Source organism: Sitophilus oryzae, unplaced genomic scaffold (assembly GCF_002938485.1).
Source record: "Sitophilus oryzae breed Bouriz unplaced genomic scaffold, Soryzae_2.0 scaffold_1745_pilon_pilon, whole genome shotgun sequence".
NCBI classification, from domain to species: Eukaryota; Metazoa; Arthropoda; class Insecta; order Coleoptera; family Curculionidae; genus Sitophilus; species Sitophilus oryzae.
In genome coordinates, this window is record NW_022146441.1 from 3061442 (window position 1) to 3084966 (window position 23525).

At 33.0% G+C, this 23525-nt stretch overlaps 1 protein-coding gene across 3 annotated transcripts in view; it reads right to left on the reverse strand.

Annotated features, from left to right (window-relative positions):
- LOC115882069 (forkhead box protein O) overlaps positions 1-23525 on the reverse strand; it is a 234500-nt gene that overhangs the window by 37561 nt on the left and 173414 nt on the right. For all 3 annotated transcript variants that reach the window (XM_030899896.1, XM_030899895.1, XM_030899897.1), the window contains exons 3-4: positions 5028-5193; positions 3798-3915 (exon numbers count right to left, since the gene is read on the reverse strand). In XM_030899896.1, coding sequence (XP_030755756.1) covers positions 3798-3915; positions 5028-5193 — 284 coding nt within the window. The remainder of the gene's footprint in view (positions 1-3797; positions 3916-5027; positions 5194-23525) is intronic.

The window sequence follows — 23525 nt, forward strand, 5'->3', positions numbered from 1 at the left end:
TTCCAAAAAAGACCTTCAATTTTCCTCTGTTGTATTTTTTACGTACAGGGTGGGTCAAATTCGACGCTTTTAAACGGAAACACCCTTTTCTATAGGAAATAGACAAAAACTAGTATCGGTGTCTGGAGCTCAATTTTTGTCAAAAACATGATGGTGAAAACCGCATATCGATATCTGTTACCGTTTCGGAGTTACGGGGTATAGTATAGCCAACTGCACATGTATGTTTTTCAAAAATATGCCTTTTTAACAAATCGCTGTAACTTTTTTGCTATAGAAAATTTTGTATTTTTATGAAAACATTTCCAAAGCACCTTTTTACGTAGAATTTAATGGTTTAAGTATAATTTTTTTAAAATTAATAATTTAAGAATTATCAACAGAAAATTTGATTTTTTATATGGGACACCCTGTATATTTTTAATTTATTGAAAATAATTTAAAATTACCTTTCCAAAAATATAACACACTTGATATTTTGCTCGATTCCTCTTCGAGATATAGAGTATATAAAAATTCGCCCCCTTTAATTAAGTAGGCTTAATGCAAAAAAATTTTAGCTGTGAGAATCAATTAAAACGAAAATAATATTTGCTATGAGAGATGCAGAATTTAATAACAATTTAAAATATATTTAACCAATCAGCACATTTAAACTATATCTAATAACAATAAAAATAAATAGCAAACCAAGACATGAGCTTTTGCTACAGGTGTTCGACATATCAACCGTCTTCTGTTATGGACAGACGGGGCAGTTTTTGAACATTTCTCGCGGAATTCATTAACTCAGTAGGGGTGAAAGATGCCCTCTCATAACTGCTAAGTATTTCTAATTTTTGTCTAAAGTATACGGAAGAATAAGGAACCTCTATTCTTCCGCAAATATATCCATAGGATTAGATCCATGGGCACTAAGTCAGGCGGCCTCGACGGCCAACGGCTGGGATCTTGGTTAGCTATTCAATTATTCTTGAAATTGGCTGCAAAAATTTGCTGATAACTTCAGTGATCTGAGGCGGTGCGTCGTCTTGCTGGAAAAATATGTTTTCGAGTTCCATTAAGGGCATTTCATCAATAAGGGGTCCAAAGCCTACTAGTTAAAAGTGGCGAACTTTTAAAACTTCTGTATTTCGAAGGGGATTATAACAAAATATCAAGTGTGTTATATTTTTGGAAAGGTAATTTTAAATTCTTTTCAGTTAATTAAAAATATAGAGGGTGTCCCAAATAAAAAATCAATTTTTCTGTTGATAACTCTTGAATTATTAATTTTAAAAAAATTATGCTTAAACCATTAAATTCTACGTAAAAAGGTACTTTGGAAATGTTTTCATAGAAATACAAAATTTTCCATAGCAAAAAAGTTACAGCGATTTGTTAAAAATGCACATTTTTGAAAATGTTTCCATTTAAAAGCGTCGAATTTGACCCACCCTGTACATGTATTACGCTTAGTTTTTATTTTTATGATTTTGTTGTTAATTTTTTTCCGAAATAATGAGGTGACCATATTATTTTTATCATAACTCCGAGAGTTTTTGAGCTACGAACTTTTTTAAGAAAGCATTTAAAAGGCCTTTTTCAAGCACTTTAAAAATGGTCATACCCATTTTCTTCGAAAAATGTGTTCTTTCGCCATTATATTACAGTAAAAGTTTGCAATTTAGTTTTCGAAAAATAAAAAATCACGTTTACAGACTGATAACTCGGCTATTATTACACCAACGGTAATCAACAAAAATGAATCGATTTGCTATTCCAAAAGCTTCATTTTTGTTTTATATGAGTTTTGCAATAAAACGCAAGGTTTTCGAGTTATTTATAAAAATTTGCAACAAATATGCAGTTTTTAGATGAAAAATCAACATTTTCAATCCTAAATATCTAGGAAAATATTAATTTTCTGAAAAAATATAGAACATTTTTTGCTTAGAATTCATCCCTTTATTGATTTTTGTAATTAAAATGGGTGATTTATTTTTCACCCTCGAGAAGGGGTGGTACTCACCCCAGGGTGAAAACACACATCGCTACTATGTAACTTTTGTTTCTTACATATACAGTGGTGGCCAAAAGTATGGAAACTTTTAATTTGTCATTTATGCTGAGAAATTAAAATATGAAATAAAACGACTTATATAATCGTGACCTACAAATAATTTCCTACAAAACCTAATACATTTAAATAAAAAATTACAGCTATCAAAAAAAAATATAAAAAATTATGAATATTTTCTTGGTCAAAAGTATGGAAACTTAAGAAGAATGTTTATTAAAATTCAAGATAATATAAAAATTACTAATATTTAGTGGAATATCCCTTTGAACTAATTACTTCTCTACATCTTCGTGGCATCGAATCAATCAATCTCGTACAATCTTTACTGGAAATGGCCGCCCATTCGGTTTTTAGCACTTCCCATAATTCATTTTTATTTGAAATAGAATGGCTTCGAATTTTGCTATTCAAATGGTCCCATAAATTTTCTATGGGGTTAAGATCCGGAGACTGTGAGGGCCAATCCATTAGTGGAACATTATGTTCATTTAACCAATTTTGAACAAACCGAGATTTGTGCTTGTGATCATTGTCTTGCTGGAACAACCATCTGAGTGGCATTTCTTCATCAGCATGAGGCAGCATATTATTCTCCAATATGTCTTTGTACAAAAAACGGTCCATTATCCCATCAATTTTAACAAGAGGACCAACAGCTGAGCGAGAAAAACACCCCCATATTATACTCCCACCCCCATGTTTTACTGTGGGCATCTGGTACTTATGGCTGTACCGTGTACCTTTTGGTCTTCGGACATAACGTCTCCCGTCACTACCAAACAGTTGAAACTTGCTTTCGTCGCTAAACAGTACAGTATTCCATTTCTGATAAGACCAGGTGAGATGATTTTGAGCAAATTTAAAGCGGACCATCCTATTTTTCTTTGATATTAGTGGTTTCTTCACCGCAACTCTTCCAAAAAGTCCCATGTCATCCAACCTTCTTCTCACCGTGCGTGTAGACACCGATATTCCCCTTTCACCCATTTCTCGAGAAATGTCTGTGGATGTTTTTCTTGGATCTCCAATTGATATTCTCTTCATTACTTTCATTGTCCTGTTGCACAACTTTCTTGGTCTTCCTGACTTAAAAGCTGTTGAAACGTTCCCTGTTTTATTAAATTTACGAATTATTTTCGAAACGGTGTTTAAAATGTTTAAATTTTTACTTATTTGAATTTGTTTATAACCGCTCTTGTATAATTCAACTATTTTATTTTTTAAATTCGTAAAAAAATATTTAGACTTGGGCATGATGTTTATATTTATCTGAAGCAAATCGTACCGTTTATCAGCTTAAACTAAATAATTTTAATGTATTTATTTATGGTTTCCATACTTTTGGCCACAAGAAATCTATTGTTCTCCTACAAAAACTGCTAAACAGATTTTTTTCGCTGTGTAATTTTTGGAATACTTTTATTTGCTGATAAGCTGTTCATTTATATTCCTGAGAGTTTAAGCATAGCACTGTTTCCATACTTTTGGCCACCACTGTATCTCCTATTCACTGTTAAAATGTCACGTCAATCGGTGCAGGTGTTCAGAATTCGGACCCTAAAACCCTCGCTTACTGGCCTAGTACTCTTTTACTTGTTTCTCTATTCTAGTAATTTATTTTGTTTATAAGCAGCACTGCATTATTAACGAAGAAATTAAGAAAATAAATTATTTATACAGCAAAAAAATAAAGGTCTAAAAAAGGAAATATATTATGTCATATTATTTAATATACCTGTGCAGTGGCGAATCTGGAAACAGATCTAAGCTTTCCGAAACTGAAGAACTAGGACTTGGAGGTTGATCTGGTAAGGCGCCGTTTCTCATCATTTCCACTTTCTTTTTCACCCTCCCTGTAAAAATTATTATATTTTTTAATAAATTTAACTACCATTTGAGGTTCTATTTTGTCTTAAAATATAGATAAAAAAATGTGTTACTCCCACGTAAACGAGCACAGCTCACTCATAATCAGCCTGACAACTTAAAAAGGAAAATTGGAATTAGAAATAATCTGATAATTTGACAGTATAGTAAAGTCGATGGGGACACATGGCTAAAATATTTTCAAAATGGTGGTACATCAGGTTACACAAGGTTGCTTATTTTAAACTGAACTAACTAACCAAATAAAAAACCCTAACCTAACCAAACATGTAGTGTATGTTATTACATTTTTCGATTCTGCGCAATATTTGCCTAGAATATCTAGAGAAGCTGAACAAATTAGGCAAAGAAAATAAATTCTTCTTACACTGAGGGCCAAACCACTAGAAGGCAATGCAAAAAGCAAACGATAGCTAGAAAAGGAGCGAACACTCCACTAACTGTACCAGAACCGTTCTGCTTCCCAAGTTGAAACCAACTTAAAGAAGAACTCGAGAACCTGGAAGACTTCAACCGTAGCCTGGAATGGGAATCCTCCAATGGTTTAAGACACTCGAAGAAGTTTCTCAGGACTTACGTCCAAGAAAAGTCTAAGATTTTTCTTGATTTAAGTAAGAACAATCTTCGGACTGTCACGGGGTTTTTAACAGGACACTGTCTTCTCAATAAACACCTCAGTAGATTGGCTAAAAAACAACGGTGGATGTGGATACAGATTCTGTGGAAAAAATGGGGAAACACACAGAACAGAACATTTCAGCACTGAGTGCACCGAGACGACAACCATTTGAGCCATAAACTTTGGTACGAGTGTACTTTGGTTGAGTACTTCAGTAAAACTATCTCAGATACAGGCTTTTGTCAAAGTCCTGATACTGTATGATGAGTTATAACTCAAGAAAGATGGACTCAATAGATCTATAAGGTTGAGGTCATTAACTGCCCTCATAGAATCTACATTCTACTGAAGAATATTATTTTAAATAATACTCTGCAGTAAAAATATGTCCCATTTATTGATAGATTCGCTGCATAGTATGTCAATTTGTCAATGATGATTGACTATAGGGTCACTTACCTCTTCTTTTTTCAAATTTACTCGTTTCCATGGAGGCCGCTCTGCGTCTCACCGATTTTCCAGGCTTCGCGTCCGGATTGATCATCCACCATGACGATTTGCCCGTGCCCTCGTTCTGGACCCTCATGAAACGGTTGTGCAGCGACAAATTGTGTCTTATCGAATTCTGAAACAAAATGAAATCAAGTGTCAATAAAAAAAAATAACAAATATAACATATAAATATTGTAGCACATCTTCAAGACCAAAAGTTTTTAAATAGTTACAGTTTTAAAAAAATTAAAAAAAATCAATTTTTTCTCTAAAAATTCAAATTTTCAATCTTTTTCAAGTCTTTATTTTCGACAAAATTTAGTCCAAACATAAGGAATATTTTGTTGATGTTTGACCATCAAAATCTTAAACATAAAGAAGTTGTCGAAAAATGAGCTACAATACGGGTATAGTATAATCCTTTATCTTTAATTTCCTTCTTCATTTGTGTAAAAACACCTAGCCAGTTTTACATAAAACGTTAAATGCCGAACGCTTTTATTTTGCTACTTTTTCGGACTAGTAAAACGGACTTTTAAATGTCAAAATTAGTTCTTTATAGGTCTTCGATAAATTTCTCGACCCATTTTCCTAGAAAATCGCAGGTAATAGCACCTTTTCTTTGTCGGAAACCCCGGTCCAGACAACGCAAGGCGCCACACTTCTCGATACGCGATAAAAATTAAGAAACTTTGCAGTTTTCCAGAATTTTCCGCAAAAGACCAACGTCTACCTGTCGTGGAGGCGCCGCCGAGACGCTCCGCTGCCACCGCGTCGGACTCTCGGACGCCGGAAGTCATCTGTTCTCGCCCCCACCCCCCTACTTCCGCTTCCGGTTATCTGGAAACGCAAGGTCGGCAAGATCGGACTGGAGAAAGAGAAATAGTGGAATATGAGCGGTTTTTTCGGCAGTTTAATGTTCGTTTTGTCGTGTTGTATCTCTTTTATTAAGTTAGTATAGTTAGATAAAACGATTTTCGCAACACAATTTATTTAAACCAAAAATTTGTACTGTGAACTAAAAAATTACTAAAGTACTAAAGCACTAAAGTGTCAAAACGAGTGACAATGTCAGGAAATAAATAAATAAATGTGGCCACTTGACATTTCTTACATCAGAGCTACCACCTGAATCCCCAGCGCGGGAAATTTAAATTCCAGTTAGTCAGTCCGGCGCCGAATATGTCCATGGTTGTATCGAATTTATAATAAATAAGTATTAATTGATTTGTGCTATGTTTTATTGTATTTTTTATCAAATCTTTTAGTCGTTCCTTATAGCCCTCTATGCTCTCACGCAATCTTCACAATTTTCTTTTCCGTTCTGAATATTTTAGTTAGACGTAGACAATCGCTGCCGCCGAAGTAGATCAGAGCACTGATTAGACCTAAGTGGTCTCAATCTGCATACATTGTCCTGTCTATTGCATTATTTATTTACTATCAATTCTGCCACAAAGGGAATGCCTTTTACGTATTTTTTCCTTGTTAGTTTATAAAAAAGTTGGTTTCCTTTCATCCTCTGTCATCGAGAACAATTTTTTGAGGTTTTTAAATCCCCCCCTCGTAAATACAAATATTAATTTGTTGTTAAAAAATTGATGGCATAGTTAAAAATACAAGGTAACTTGTAAACACACGTTAAACACAACTTATAAAGTCCAAAATTCTTTAGTTTCAATATTGAAACAAAACGACGAACTTAAAAACCGTTTGAATTAATAAGTATCTATCTTAAAATTCACGCTTTTCAATACCATTTAGTGCTGTCTAATCCTTACAAACCAAACAACCGACGAATTTATTAAAGCATATCGATTTTTCCTTTCTAATCGCCCTTAACCAACAGATATCCTTGGAACCGAAACAACATCGAACTTACTTCAACACAAGTACATAATACCCAACAAACGCGAACTCATTATATTGACAAGAGTTGACGAAGAAAAGCACCAGGGGGGGTGACATGTACCCCTCCAACTCACCCCATTCTTGGATTAAGACATGTCACATCGAGTTGATGTTTTATATCCCTTTCTTAATCGTTCTCCGTAAGTTTGTAGACCGTATAAATAATTTCGGTGTGTTGTATCATCCACCCCGACCCTTTTCTGTTTCGAAGATCAACCCCAAAAAATTAAAGCTTGAGCAAAGTTGCCGTAACGTTAATAATTTAATTATAAATTGTGATAAACTATGTGTGTACAAGTAGAGGAGGGTGATATTTTATTTGAAAGACATTGTGTCAGGAGTTGGATTGTATCTTGATTTAAAAATTGTTACTTGTACAGAGTTTACATGCATTTGAGTGTCTTTGTAATAAATGTCTATACCTATGTGGCGGATTCATCTCTCCAAAAAAGTCCTATATGGGTATTTTGCCACTGAAAGAAAATCTACAAAATAAAATAATTATTTTTGTAAACACTGCTGCGTTAATCCAAAGGAAGCTAATTGTCAGCAGTGGTCTACCAATAAACAAATTTGCCTAACGGACAAAAAAATACTTAACGTTTCGGAAAGTTTATCTCTTTCCGTCGTCGGAAGCAAAAAAATACAAAGAATAAACAAAATATTTAAATTCAACTATTCAAGAACACTTTAGCTTTTTTAAACAGATACTTCTACAAAAATCGTTGACGTTCTGTTAAATTGACATTGTATCAAGTTAAACCTCAAAATTAACCATTAACTACCTGATATATATATATATATAATATATAAATTCGGTTCAGAACGGCCTACGACGTTGTCCGATGCCTAACTTCCACCCTGTGCGATTTTCCCATTGATCTTCTTCGGTCAGATTTTTCTCGCTCATCGACCTTCTTATTCCTTCCATCCATGTTTTCTTGGGACGTCCTCTCTTTCGTTTACCAGGTGGTATCCAATGAATGACTTGTTTTGGAATTTTTTCATTGTGCATTCTCTGAACGTGGCCGTACCATATTAATTGTTTTTGTTCTATATCATTTACTATTGTTCCCTCTATTCCCATCCGTTGTCTAATGTCTTCATTTCTGATCTTATCCCTCCGTGAAATTCTCATTGCTCTTCTAATCGCGTCCATTTCTGTTGTCTCTAATTTCCTTTTATTCCTTTCAGTGAGTCGCCATGTTTCACATCCATAGAGTAATTTGCTTTTAACTAGTGTCTCGTATATATTATATTTCTTGTTTTTTGTAATTTCAGTGCTCCATAGAATGCCATCTATGCATCTGTTAACTCTTCGTGCCTGTATTACTCTGTTGTTTATTTCTCTATCGTCCGATCCATCTCCTGTAAATATCGATCCCAGGTACCTGTAATCTTCAAATGCCCTAATTTCCATATTATTGTCTAAAATAAGATTTTCTGTATTAGCTCCAATTGGAAGGTATTTTGTTTTTTCTGTATTTACTGTGAGACGTCATTTAGCATATTCTTCAATTATTTTCCGCACCATATATTCCATGTCATCTTTGTCGTTTGCAATTATGGCCTGGTCGTTTGCAAATTGCAAGGTGTATAGGCATATGTCATTTAGTTCTATACCCATTCCGTTACATTTTCTTTTCCATAGATGTAAGGCCTTGACAATATAAATCTTAAATAGTGTTGGGGATATACAGCGACCCTGTCGGAGCCCTTTAGTGATAGAAATTTCCTCTGAGAGACTGTTGACCGTTTTTATTTGTGATTTTCCTCCATGCTAAAGATTTTGTACAGCTTTTATCAGAGCTGCGTTAATTCTTGATTCGTGCAATACTTCCCATAATTTTATTATTGGCACTGTATCATATGCTTTTTGTAGATCGATGAATGTTATATGAACTTCCTGGTTCATTGCAGATTTCTTCTCGATGATCTGTTTCAATGCAAAGATATTATCTCTATATGATCTTCCGCTTCTGAAACCATTCTACTCTTCTTCGTAGCTGGAGTATTCCTCTTCAATTAAGTTCCTCCTGAAACTACCTGATAACAATTACTTAATAAGGTAAAACCAAAAAGCTTCAAACTTTCTGTATGATTATTTACGACTTTTTAATTTGTTTTTAATTTTTACGTATGTTAGGTTTATTTATGTTATGTTCTTTAAAATTAAAGAAGCGATTGCCATACATTACTAACATCTACAGATTCATGAGCAATACATCTATTTTTATTAGATTGTATTAAAAAAGCCTATTTTATTTTTTTTAGAAGGTAAAGCTTCTCTCATTAGAAATATTAAGTTCAAATATCTTATTTATTCTTTACGTGTCATAAAATTACATTTTATACATGGATATCATGCGTTAAAAATGGTACTTTTATGGAGGTTAATAGATTTTTTAAACCACGTAGATATGATCTCGATCGTTGAATAATGGATTGGTATAAAAATGCAACCCCCTTCTCCCTTCCAGTCCTTGATTAGCTCTAGCGTCGACGAAAGGACTTCTTCGGTGTTGGATTCGGCGTCATTTCGGGGATTTTTACGAGTGGAATCTGAATATAAAGCGCCCTCTGTGGGTGATATTCGCATTTACATAATCGCCTTTGGCTTGAGGATACCTGAGAATCCGTCTGGCGCCACCATATCAATAATCTTGACCCAAGGGGTAAAACAAAAGGCTGAACTTTTTGAAAGAAAAAAAAATGAATATTTTTACTAGTAATAGCATAAGAGATTAAAATTTTCGATAATAATTTAAACTCTTGGTGATTTACTAGTAAATATATCCGTTTTTTTTCCTTTAAAAAACCTAATTTTTAAGATTTTGATGGCCAAACATCAACAAAATATTCCTTATGCTTGGACTAAATTTTCTCGAAAATAGAGACATAATTTGAAATTCCGTTACAATACAGAAATAGATTGAAGTTTTGTCATTACAGTGATATATAATTTATATGGTTTTGTAACAAATTACTCGTTATTTTATGGCAAATGCTGAAGCTCTGCAAACCGTAATCAAGCCTTAATCAAAGCACGTGTGTTTGGAATTTTGGGTGTGGCTTAACATGACAGTATCGAGCTAAACCTTAGGCACATTTCTGAAATATAATATATATTTCCTTCGGCCACACACCCGCTTTAACCGACCCCTAAGAACGACCCGAACAGTACAGCGTAACCCTTAAGTAAAAGCTTGTAATGAAGAAAGTATAGAAAAGGTTTAGTCAAGGTTTTATCAAGAATCTTTCATGAATTCCAATATCATTTTAACATTCTCAATCTTTAAATAAAAAAGTACTTTAAATTGAACTTCTTTACCCGACCCCTAAGAACGACTCGAACAGTACAGCGTAATAGACCCTTAAGTAAAAGCTTGTAATGTAAAAGAAAAGGTTTAGTCAAGGTTTTATCAAGAATCTTTCATGAATTCCAAGAGAATTTAACATTCTCAATCTTTAAATAAAAAAGTACTTTAAATTGAACTTCTTTACCCGACCCCTAAGAACGACCCGAACAGTACAGCGTAATAGACCCTTAAGTAAAAGCTTGTAATGTAAAAGAAAAGGTTTAGTCAAGGTTTTATCAAGAATCTTTCATGAATTCCAATAGAATTTTAACATTCTCGATATTTAAACAAAAAAGCACTTTAAATTGAACGTTTTTTTTTGCTTTAGAAAAATTCGAGCAACGCCATCATACACAATGGGCATTAGAAAGAGCTCAACTCGAATCCGAATCCATCGCGCCGATAAATCACACGACCGTCCTCTTGAACGGGTGGCTTTTACATGCATCATCCCCTTCCTAAATCTACCCCCATACCGTTTGACAGGTGACAGGGCACCGAGGTGCTAAAGCGGCGCCACCAAGACGGACGCCCCAGCGTCGGGACGCTCGCCCTACCGGCAGCGTCGGCATGCCTTTTGCCTTCTTTCGCTTATATTCGGATAAGAGACTGTAAAACACGTAGATATTTTTCACTGGTCGGTGCTGTGTAGCCGACATATATTGTGATTTAGAATTAAAATAGGATGAGCTAAAGATTTTTTGGATTTAGAGGTTAGTAATTTAGAAAAAACTCATCGGAAAAGATGATGAACTTGCAAGGTGATGATCAAAAGAAGCCTATATCTTGATCCAGAGCCAGTACTGGGGATGCACAGATGTGTAACCTGTAGTGCAATAAAGTATATACCTCACAAATTAACAGTTTTTTGGTTAGTTTTTGAACTAGTGACATTTTTTGGATAAAGTATGAATTTAATATGCTTAGTAAAAATAGCGGACCTTTTTTTAACGAATTTTATAACTCGTTAACAAAAAATCATTAATACGCGCAACTTATGATTTTGTAGGAAATTCACTGCATTAGAAAAATGGTTTCTTATGATAGAGTTTTGTACAAATTTGAGTTTCTATAAACAAAGAAATGTTTACTTTTTTTCTATTCTTTTAGCCCTAAGCGTGTACATTGAAACAAAAAAAATATTGCGTTTTTTAATTTTTTTAGTACTTTTTAGCCCACTATACCAACAGGTATGGTAGGCTATTAAGATCGACAAAAAAAAGTTTTTTTAATTTCACTCAAAATGAGTTATTTGGGTCATAAATGACCTAAATACAAAATATTTTCATGGTGTCTGTCTGTCTGTCCGTAGGGTCCGTCTGTAACACGATAACTCAAAAACCGCTAAACCGATTTTAACCAAATTTGACACAAAAATATTGTGGCACCAGCGAATCTGGCCATTAGTTTTTGAAGGGGGTGGGAGGTTGGTAAAGGGGTATGGGAGGGGGTTAAAAATTTTAAAAATCGTAACTCCAAAATTACAGTAGCTAGCGAAACGCGGTTTTCAATTTAAGATTAAGAATAATATTTGTAACAAAATTTGTAATTTGTAATAACATCAAAATCACACTGATAAAAAAGATAGACTTAAACTAAAGTCGTCATCGTTCTTGAAAAAAAAATTGTGGCAAGAGAATTTATTTTAGCGTAAAAGAAAATATTTTGCGTGAAGAAAAACTCTCTTAACTCAAGAAAACTAGTTCTCTTGAAAAATTCGAAAATTTCTCTTCGAAAGTCGTCGTATTAAAAAATTCAAAATGTGACCAAACCTTATAATTTTAATAATGTATTTGCTTTACTTTGATTAATCGTGATGTAACATTTCTTTGTAATGTGTAGAGTGATGAACCACCCCAAAAAATACCAAGGAGTGAAGAAACAGAAATAACTACTATCGAGGAAAATAATATCACTTTACTTACTACAGACCAGGAAAACCTAAATTTATCAGAAAATAATATACCTCGTAACATGCCTGTATATGATGTATAGACTTCTCTTAGATCAAAATAAATTTTAGTTGAGTCAATAGTATTCACTATTGGTTTAAGAAAAGTGTCTCTTTAATCAAGAAATGTCCCTTTTCAATCAAGAATTTTTGCATGAATCAAAGAGACTATTGTTCTTGTAGCAAGAACTTCTTTGCATATTCATTTTGGGTCAAGAGTGAAATACTTTGGACAGATAGATTCTTCTATTCTCTAAAGTAATTTTTTAGTTAATGCTTTGGGAAAAGAAACGTCGTTCTTGGCCCTATTGAAAAGCGCCAATCTTTTGGGTCAAAGTCATATTCATTTCGACTGAGAGATTCTTTTTTTCAGTGCAGTCAAAATCGCGGTTTTTGAGATAAAAAAAATTGGAAAATTCATTTACTTTGAAACTAAAAGAAGTGCCTACCAACTTTTTATTAAAATATTTTAGTATGGGCGGCTATACGTGCCACCATGCGACAATTTTTTTCTATTGTATTTTTTTAATTTTTTTTAGTACTTTTTGATAATTTTTTTTTCTTCTAGATTAATAATTTTTATATTAAATTTATCACAAAAACGTTATTTACTCGAAATTTAATGAATCATTGACTCTAAGTTAGAAAAAATGCAATAATTTTTGTTTCAATGCTTACCCAAACATTTGGGTAAAGTTTCAAACTTTACCTATGCAAGAGGTCGCTAATTAATGCTCTGTATAGAGCAAGTCATTGAAAGAAGAATGTCATTTTGGTACTTTATGAAATCAAAAGTTCCAATCCTTAACAAGAAACTTTTAACTTGAGAAAAACATAGAATCTTCTTAATATTGGAATTCAGATGTTTAATTTATTTTACGTTTTTATCTATCCTATAAGTTTAGATAAAAAAATGGGTCTAGCTCCTATAGCAATGGTCTAAGGTTTGGGTCTACATCTCTTAATCCGTCGGCGACGGCGACTGATTTTGGGGGTTGCTGGGGTCAGAGAGGGGGGATCGGAGCGAATCCACCGGCAAAAGATTAATTGCTCTCGCTCGCCGCTAGGGGGCCGCCCGTTGCAGCCACGTTGTGTCCCCCCTGTTTTCACTACTGTTTAGCGCGCGTTAATGAATTATTCATTTTCGGTTTGGATTTTTTTGGGGGGATGTCGCAGTGGTGGTGGTGGTAATGTAATTAATTGGAAGCAGTACGGGGTGATTTTTCGATCTAAACTTTGGAAAACAGATTTTAAGATGGCCAAAAAGTAATACAAATTAAAAAAAAATGATTTTTTTTTAGTTTTCAGTTAAAAACATAATTTCTTGATAATATAGCAACATAGATAGATGATTAAATTCACAAGAAAAAACCTAGAAAAGATCCAGTGGTTCTTAAAATTTAAGCGAAAATAATATTTTTGAAATTTTCAAAGTAAAATATCTGGGTTATTTTCGACTTATTTGAAAAACGGTAAAGAAAAAATATGTTTCTTTTATCGAGATCTACTAGCCCTAAAGATATTTGCACTTATTTAAGACTCACTCTGTATAATAATAAAATAAACCACAGACAATTTCTTACATCCACTGCAAGAAGCCATACATGTCAATTGTTTGATTTCAATACAAGTGTTCATGGCCATTGTGTGTTTCATTCAATACAAGTGTTGATGGCCATATTACCAAAAGGAGTATGACTGACTGTACCCAACTGTACCCAGAAGCTTTGCTGATTGTTTTAAGAGTAAGAAAATGAAAGGGTAACCAAGTGTTATTTACTTAAGAGTCTACTACGCTGTACTGTTCGGGTCGGTCTCAGGGGTCTGGGAAAGCGGGTGTGTGGTCGAAGGAAATATATATTTTATATCAGAAATCTGCCTAAGGCTTAGCCCGATCCTGTCTTGTTAAGTAACCCAGGGCCGGATCTACCTACGGGCTGTTTGGGCTGCAGCCCAGGGCCCCGAGGTTACAAGGCCCCGCGAAAAACAATAGACCCATAGGTGGGAACTGTTGAATCGTGAAATAAAATTAAAATTCAGGTTCAAAAGTTTAAGCCAGACAAGATGGCCTTGCCACTATGATGCTGTCAAAGCCTTAAAAAATAATTATGATGACATTATAAAAAATTTCAAAAGTTTCAGCGAAAATGAGGTTGAGAAAGTTGATTTCCGGAAAGAGGCACGAAATTTATTCAATAAAATGGCGAAACTCGAGACTGCAATTTTAATTATCTTTTGGGAAGAAGTTTTGGAGAGATTTCATTTAGTTAATAAAAAAATACAAAGCCCTGGTTTAGACATTTGTGAAGGCAACAAGTTAATTGTTTCTTTAAAAGACTTTGTGAGCAACATACGACATCAATCAGATCAAATGTTACAGGAATACGACGAAAAAGCTAAAAAATTAAGTACTAGTGTAATAATAGACTACAATTACATAAACAAGAGATGCATTATCCCAAAATTTTCAGATAAGTCTACAGGTGAATTCTCAGTATACGGCGCAGAAAGATTTAAAGAGACACGTTAAAAGTTGCGTTGGATAAGCTGATTATGGATTTAAATAAAAGGAGACAAGTCTATGAGACATATAGCAAGAAATTCAAATTTTTAATGGATTTGCAAGACAAAAATATCGAAAACATAGATTTGGAAATTACACTTCATATTATTGATTACAATCCCGATGACGTAGACGAGCATTTAGTGAATGAGTGCATTCAATTAAAATCATACTTACTCCAATCTATGTCTGAGTCTTACACCTCTTGCAGTGACATTTTTATGCTCATGTATGAAAATAAACTTATTAACGTGTTCCCTAACTGCTATACCATTTTAAAGATTTTTTTAACATTGCCAATCACTAGCTGTAAAGCAGAACGCTCCTTCTCCAAGATGTCCTATGTAGAAAATAAATATAGGACAACAATGTCTAACCATCGACTAAATAGTTTATCACTTCTTTCCATAAATTGTGATCTAACTAAAGACTTGGAATGTGATGACCAAATAACTGTCAATTTCTGTGACTACAACCTATCAATTTCTTTTACTAATTCATAATAAGTAAATAAATAAAATTGTTTTATTGTTTTTTTATATTCTTATAAAATATCACTATTTCGGTTTCTCTCTCACCCAAAGTTTACCTGGAAGAGATTGCTACCACAGCAATAAGGTCGCCTTTTGTACAACTAATACTTGCGTAGATTTAAGTAACATTTATGATATCCACATATCACAAATACCGAAGTCTACAGCAGAATAGGCAGAGAAAGGGAATTGCTCAATATAATAAAAATAAGAAAAACATCATACTTAGGGCATATATTGAGAAATGAAAAATACCACGTCTTACAATTGATAGTTAAGGGTAAGATTGAAGGAAAGAGAGGTCTCGGCAGGAAGAAACTATCTTGGTTGAGAAACATCAGAAACTGGACTCACCTAACTTTTGAAGAACTCATAAGGAAAGCCGAGAATCGTGAAGATTTTGCCAATGTGATCGCCAACCTCCACGAAAGAGACGGCACGTAAAGAAGAAGAAGAATAATATATCATTATAGAAACAGTTTTTTTTATATGGCTATTAGCTGAGTACTTATGTAGGCCTCTAAGTAGTTTCAGCCCAGGGCCCCACAAATTCACGATTCGCCCCTGAAGTAACCCCCAAAATTCCAAACACACGTGCTTTGATTAAGGCTTGATTAAGGTTTGCAGAGCTTCAGCATTTGTCATAAACTAGCGAGCAATTTGTTACAAAACCATATAAATTATATATCATTCTAATCACAAAACTTCAATCTATTTCCGTATTGTAACGAAATTTTAAATGTCTTTATTTTCGAGAAAATTTAGACCAAACATAAGGAATATTTTGTTGATGTTCGACCATCAAAATCTTAAAAATAAAGAAGTTGTCTAAAAATGTGCTACAATACAGATATAGTATAATCCTCTATCTTTAATTTTCTTCTTCATTTGTGTAAAAATACCTAGCCAGTTTTATAGAAAACGTTAGAGGTCGAACCCTGGGTCGAACGCTTATTATGCTACTTTTTCAGACTAGTGAAAGTACTCTTAAGTAATATAACTAATTTATTATAAAAAAATATGTTTTTGAACTGCAAAAAAGGATTACTACAGTTTAATATGAATATATTTAAAATTATATACCAAATACCATAAGTTCCCATCTATTCTAGGCTGTCTAAAATGAGAAATGTTCTAATTAAACATAAACTTACTGGCAGTGCCAGCTATAGTTCGGTTCGATGTTTTTATTGGAATACAGTTTATTTTTGTGACCTCCAATGCTCATATCATTCACCTCGTTTATCAGTAAAGGTCAGTGCCGATGCTCACTTGCCCATTTTTTTTCAGCGTTTAACTTAGCATCCGCCGAACAAATTTTATTTAAATAAACCATACAGAATAAATTAGCATGTATTAGATTATAAATTTAAAAATAATAAACATATTTTCAGTGATTCTAAACTTTTCTTCACTATGCAATCAAAATGCTTCAAAAAATGCAGGTTTTCGCAAAATTTTTCGATATACAAATAGTCTGTAGAACTAATAATAAAATCTCTAATTTCTATAATATGTATCTACTACTATGATATCGATTTTCAAAATAGAAATTAACAATATTCAAAAAATATACTATGTGTAGCAACCAGATAGTGGTAATTGGGATCAATTAAAAGGTTAAGTAGATGTAATAATATTAGTGGCACATTGGAAAAGTTACGCCGTAATATACATACAGGGTTTCATCAAAAGAACAATGAAGGAAAGCGGTAGTAATGGCCCTTTATGTCCCTTATGTGCTGTTAAGAAAGTGAGTTTTGTTGATTTAAATAATAACTGTTTATATATTTATAATTAATTTATTTTTGTTTCTTAAAATATTTTGATTAAAAGAAAATACGTAAAAGTGGGCAACGCTGGGCCGGTCAAGCTTAACCACGTGACTAAAAGTTTATTTGGTGTGAACTGTATATCAGTGAATCCCATATAAAATAGTTGTATACTTAAGGTAGTATCAGACATAGCTACTTTTGTTGCGCAGCACATTAAAAAACTGCGCAACTTGATCTGCTGCAAGTGTGAATACCTAGGCAACCTTGGTTGTGCGTAGGCTACTTTTTTGTTGCGCGCAGTTTAAGAAATAGCCGTGTGTGAACAGTTGTAAAGTTGAAACTGTTGAAAAGTTGAAAAGTTCCAAATCCGATTTGCTCTCCCAAAAGATATACACACGATACCTTGAGCTGTGGGTGGTGTACTGTTGAATGTTGCCCCTCCAAGGCTGCGGCTACCAAAATATGTTGCAAAAGTAGCGCTTTGGTGTAAACATATGAAAAGCATGTAGTGTGGACCTGCAACTTTTTTTAGGCAGCTGCTGCATAAAGACTGCGCGTTTTGGGCTACTTTCTGCTGGTGTATGAACACTGTATGCAACTTTTGCAGCGGCTGCAAAAAAATTGCGCAACAAAAGTAGCTGTGTCTGATACTACCTTTAGTTTGGCAGAATATTTTGGTACTAAGGTACCAAGTGCAAGTGCATTTGTCCTTGTATACATCAAAAAGTCTGCCGCACATACATTTTAAGAGATTTTCATAACATTTTGAGATTATAGCCACTTAAAAAAATGAAGTAGTGTTATCAGTAAAATAAATTACTAAAAGCTTATTATAAAATTTACATTATTTATGGTTACAGATAATAAATTTGAGCAGATATCTAAGTAAATGTATTACATTTTTCATCTTAGATTATGTTTTTTGATTTATCCGCCATAATATTATTAAAAATATATATTTATAGCCGACCATACCAACAAGTATGGTAGGCTATTAAGATCGGCAATTTTTTTTTTAATTTCAATCAAAATGAGTTCACAAATGACCTAAATACAAAATATTTTCATGGTGTCTGTCTGTCTGTCTGTCCGTCTGTAACACGATAACTCAAAAACCGGTAAACCGATTTTAACCAAATTTGGCACAAAAATACTGTGGCACCCGAGAATCTGGCCATTAGTTTTTGGTGGGGGTGGGGGGTTGGTAAGGGGGTATGGGAGGGGGTTAAAAATTTAAAAAAAATCGTAACTCCAAAATTAAATTGATTTGGTTGCACCACAAGCTGGCGGAACGCGGTTTCCAATTTAAGATTAGGAAGAGTATTTGCAACAAAATTTGTAATAACATCAAAATCAGTCAAAGTCGCAGTTTTTCAGATATTCAGTGTTTCCATAGTCCGTTTTTGAGAAAATCCGTGTGGAGAACTCCAAACTCCCATCAGACGCGACCCCAGGTGGCGGATAGGGGAAATTACCGCGGACCAAAATTGGAAAAATTCCTTTACTTTGAAACTAAAAGAACTGCCTACCAACTTTTTATTAACATATTTTAGTATGGGCGGCTATACGTGGTATATCTCCCGGCGCCAATTTTCTTTATTTTTAACAAGCGTTTATTAAAATTTGCAAACTATTTTTAACCTAAAATACTTTACTTTATTACTGAGACGTCTAGATTGATCATTTTTTAATTATTAATTTAATGCAGCCTAAAACAAAAACATTACATTTACTTTGTTTATAAATGTGGCTAAATACGAAACATATAACAAGAATCCAGACATTGATATATAGGGAGCAAGTGTTACAACTATTTTAGATACCAAAAAGAACAATCCGCACACAAGTATGTTTCCGAAAATAATTTTAGAACACCATATACATAATATTAATAGAATGAAATGTATAAGGAAATTTTGAAATAATTTAGAGAAGATAAACGTTTAAAATAAGGCATTCATGTCAGGTCAATAGTTTTGTAATCGATAAACTGGATTAGAAAATATTCTTACAACGTGATTAATGAGTTTAAACTTAGAGAAAAATAATATGAATAGACAGCAAACCATAGTGTACAAAATAGGGTTAACAACATATACAAGATATCTTCAATATATTCGTGTTAGAAAAGTTTGTGCATATTAAATCTACATTTTAACTTTCGAGGCTTTTAAAGGTTTTTAAGGAAGAACAATCTTCGTATTGTCATAACCAGCTCAACGAACACCTCAGCAGATTGAAGCTACTTGGCAAGTATGCCAATATTTGCGTACTTGGCAAGTATCCCCACCAGTCCCCACTTTGTAAACAACATTGGCACAAATTAACTACAACAGATGCGAAAGAACACCGAATTACGCGTTCAGGTTTCCGTGACCTTCAGAAACAGTTCATAGACAATCCGCATCAATGTATAGTTTGGGTTATTATTTGTTTGGGTGAAAATAATCTGCACCAATATGTTATCGAGGCATATAATCTCACAGTAATTTAATAGATTGCTCGTCATATTATATCAGTTCGTAGGAGATTAGGAAAAAAAAGATATATATAGTATAAAAAATTAATTTATTTAACAAAATTTAATTAAAGATGTGACAAAATAGTTACTTTTCTATTGGTTCTATCGGACTTCTTTCGACTATATAAATCTTTATTTTTTGTAAACTTTAATGCATAAAATATTTTCAATCTAATAAATAATTTAATGATATAAATAAGAGGAAATTTCTCACATGGGTGGTCAAATTCTATAGTTTTCATTATATCAAACAGCCTCTGAATGTTTTCTTCAGTGCAAAACTCATCAAAATTTAATATAAATAATTTTTCTATTTCCAGTGAATAAAATGAACAAATTTTTCCACTTTCATGATCAAAGGCTTTTAAATGGGTAAATAATTTCGAGTTATCCAGAGATTCGGATTCTTTTGCAAATTTGAGACAAATATCACATTGATGTATTTGAAGACCCTTTTTAATGATGTAGTCAAACATAATTAAAGGCATTTTGAGTTGAAAACATTTCTCAGAGGCTGTTTGATATAATGAAAACTATAGAATTTGACCACCCATGTGAGAAATTTCCTCTTATTTACATCATTAAATGATTTATTAGATTGAAAATATTTGATGTATTAAAGTTTACAAATAAAGATTTATATAGTCGAAAAAGTCCGATAGAGCCAATAGAAAGGTACTATTTTGTCACATTTTTAATTAAATTTTGTTAAATAAATTAATTTTTTATACTATAAATATCTTTTTTTCCCTTATAAATAAACACATTTGTATCCCATTTTAAATAAGATATACAGATTACCAAAACTTAGAAATAACAGTTCAAAAGTTCAACAAAATCCTACACCCGTTTTTAAAAAGAAACATATAACCACGCACTATGTTATTCCAGCAAGCGAATACGACACAGCATAGGTTTCCGGACTAAACAACTGGTGTATTTACACCACTCAATAGGCGTGTGGGGTTTGCCGAGCGGTTTCCGATGCAGTCGCTTTCTTTCGCATCTGTTATAGGTAATTTGTGACATTGGCAAGTACGGCGCTCACACGACGTGTTCATTTCAACAAGTACGCCAGCACAAACATTGTTTAAATCCTTGGCACATCCTTGGCAAGTAAATAGTATAGTCGCATCCATGGATACCGGTCGTCCCGAAATCGTCGTTGCTAGTGATTCTTTTTTACTTTTCAAGTTCTTCTTTGCTTAGGTGCCCGGTGGCGTAGAGGTACAGGCTCTCGTCTACCAATCTCAAGGTAGTGGGTTCGAATCCTACACCTGGCATTTCATCAGCCGACTATTTTATTAAAATAAAAATAGTTTGGGTACCTAGGTCGACTCAGCCTTAAATGAGGACTTGGGATTCATAATCTTGAGGTAATAATAGGCGGTTGGAGCGTAATGCTAGCCACATTACCTTTCTTGTATACCGAACGGCTCTAGCATGGCAACCAGTACCTTGCTACTCCCAAGGCGTCAAACGCTATACAGGGTATTTCAAAACAAATGCGAAAAACTTTAGGGGCGATTCCTTGTTCAAAATAAAGGGTAGTTTGCTTCATAAACGTTGGGTCAAAAGTCAACCATTAGGGAGATATCGCGGTACAAAGATGGCGGAAAAATAAGGTATATATATATATAGCTAAACGATTAGACTTTTACAAATTGTAAGTTTTGGGTCCGTTGAAGTCCTATTAGAGCTACAATTTAAAAATATTTTACAAGATACAAGAGTGTCCCAAATAAATAAAAATATCAAAGTTGTATTTTTTAAAATGAAACACCCTGTATATTATTGCATTTTCAGTTTCTACGATTGAAATAAAGGTGAATTTGATTAAGGTTTATTACACTTAAACCTTACCTTTTTTTGAATATTTTCAATTTTGTGAAATTGCAGTATAAATTTGAAGGCTTCATTTCTCCGAGGGTATCAAAATTTTTAAAACTAAATATTTACTGAAGTTTATTTATTGATCAGTTATTGTGTTGCAATAATAAAAATTATACTACCTTATACAGAGTGTCTAAAAATTTATTTTAAATAATTACTATCTTTAAACGGCAATAACTTGTTTAATTTAAATGGAACACCCTATATATTTTATGAGAATCAGATGCACAATTTAATTGTCTATCAAATAATATTATACCACTTTTTACCTATCCCTTCAAGTTTTCGTAGAAAATGCATTTTCTTATAATTTAGACCTCATTTATCAATATACCCATGGATATTGACATTTTAGATTGTTTTTAAAACAACAAATGTACAAAATGTATAGGCTAGTAATATTATCGTTTTTAGTAAAACAATTAACAAATATTTCAAACAGTTTTTTTATTTTTTAATGAAATAAACGAACTATATCGACAATATTAATATCTGTACTCTTTAAAAATTTGGTACATCTTTAAAAATAATCTAAAATGTCAGAATTCCCTGGGTATATTGATAAATGAGTTCTAAATTACAAGAAAATGCATTTTCTACGGAAACTTGAAGAGATAGGTAAAAAATGATATAATACAATTTGATAGAAAATTAAATTGTGTATCTGATTCTCATAAAATATACAGGGTGTTCTATTTAAATTACACAAGTTATTGCTGTTTAAGGCTAATAATTATTTAAAATAAATATTTAGACACTCTGTATAAGATAGTAAAATTTTTATTATTGCAACACAATAACTGATCAATAAATAAACTTCAGTTAATATTTAGTATTAAAAACTTTGATACCCTCTAAGAAATGAAGCCTTAAAATTTATACTGCAATTTCACAAAATTGAAAATATTTCAAAAACGGTAAGGTTTAAGTGTAATAAACCTTAATCGAATTTACCTTTATTTTAATAGTAGAAACTAAAAATGTAATAATATACAGGGTGTTCCGTTTAAAAAATACAACTTTGATATTTTTTATTTATTTGGGACACTCTGTATCTTGTAAAAATATTTTTAAATTGTAGCTCAAATAGTCCCTCAACGAACCCAAAACTTTGTAATTGAACCCAATTTGTAAAAATCTAATCGTTTAGCTACAATATTCCGTGTCGTATGTGGTGAACAACCCTGTAGTTTAACCAGTCTCTTTTGAATCCCATCGACATCGACCTACTTTGCAATCTTTGCATGTTTATTTTTCTTTTTTTTGTATTATTATATTGTATTTATATGTAGCTCAACGAGCCGAATTTGAATCATCCTGATCTTGAACTAATCCTGAACTAGTCCAGTATCTGGAGCAAAACAAACAAAAAGAAACTGGATAAAAAAAATCCACCGCAAAAAACATCTAGAACATTATCATAAATTTATCTGTATGTACGCCGCAAGAATACCGCGACTACTTGATTTGTGTGAGAGCATGATTTGTCACAAAAAGGTAAACAATTCTTATCCAAGTTAGGGATCGTTCCCATCGTTGCATTTACCATTTCCTGTCATTTTTATCGACTCTTTGGTTTGGTGAAGATATTTCTGAAGTTGTGCGGGCATATTGACTAATCTATGACTTGTAAACTTTAAAGAGTATTAGAAAAGTACACAGGGTGGTCCGAACTGTATGCCAGCAGCATATTCTACACATAAAAATTATTAAAAAAGTTCGTATAAATGTATGTCCCAAAACGCTTAGTTTCGGAGATACAGGGGAATACGAAAGCGTAGAGCTGCCATCGCAACAATGAAATATAATTTTAGCAAAATTTACACTTTTTCTGTAAATTTACAGATTTTCTGTAAATTTACACTTTTTCTGTATGTGTTAAATTTACACTTTTTCTGTAAATTTACACATTTTCTGTAAATTTACAGATTTTCTGTAAATTTACACTTTTTCTGTAAA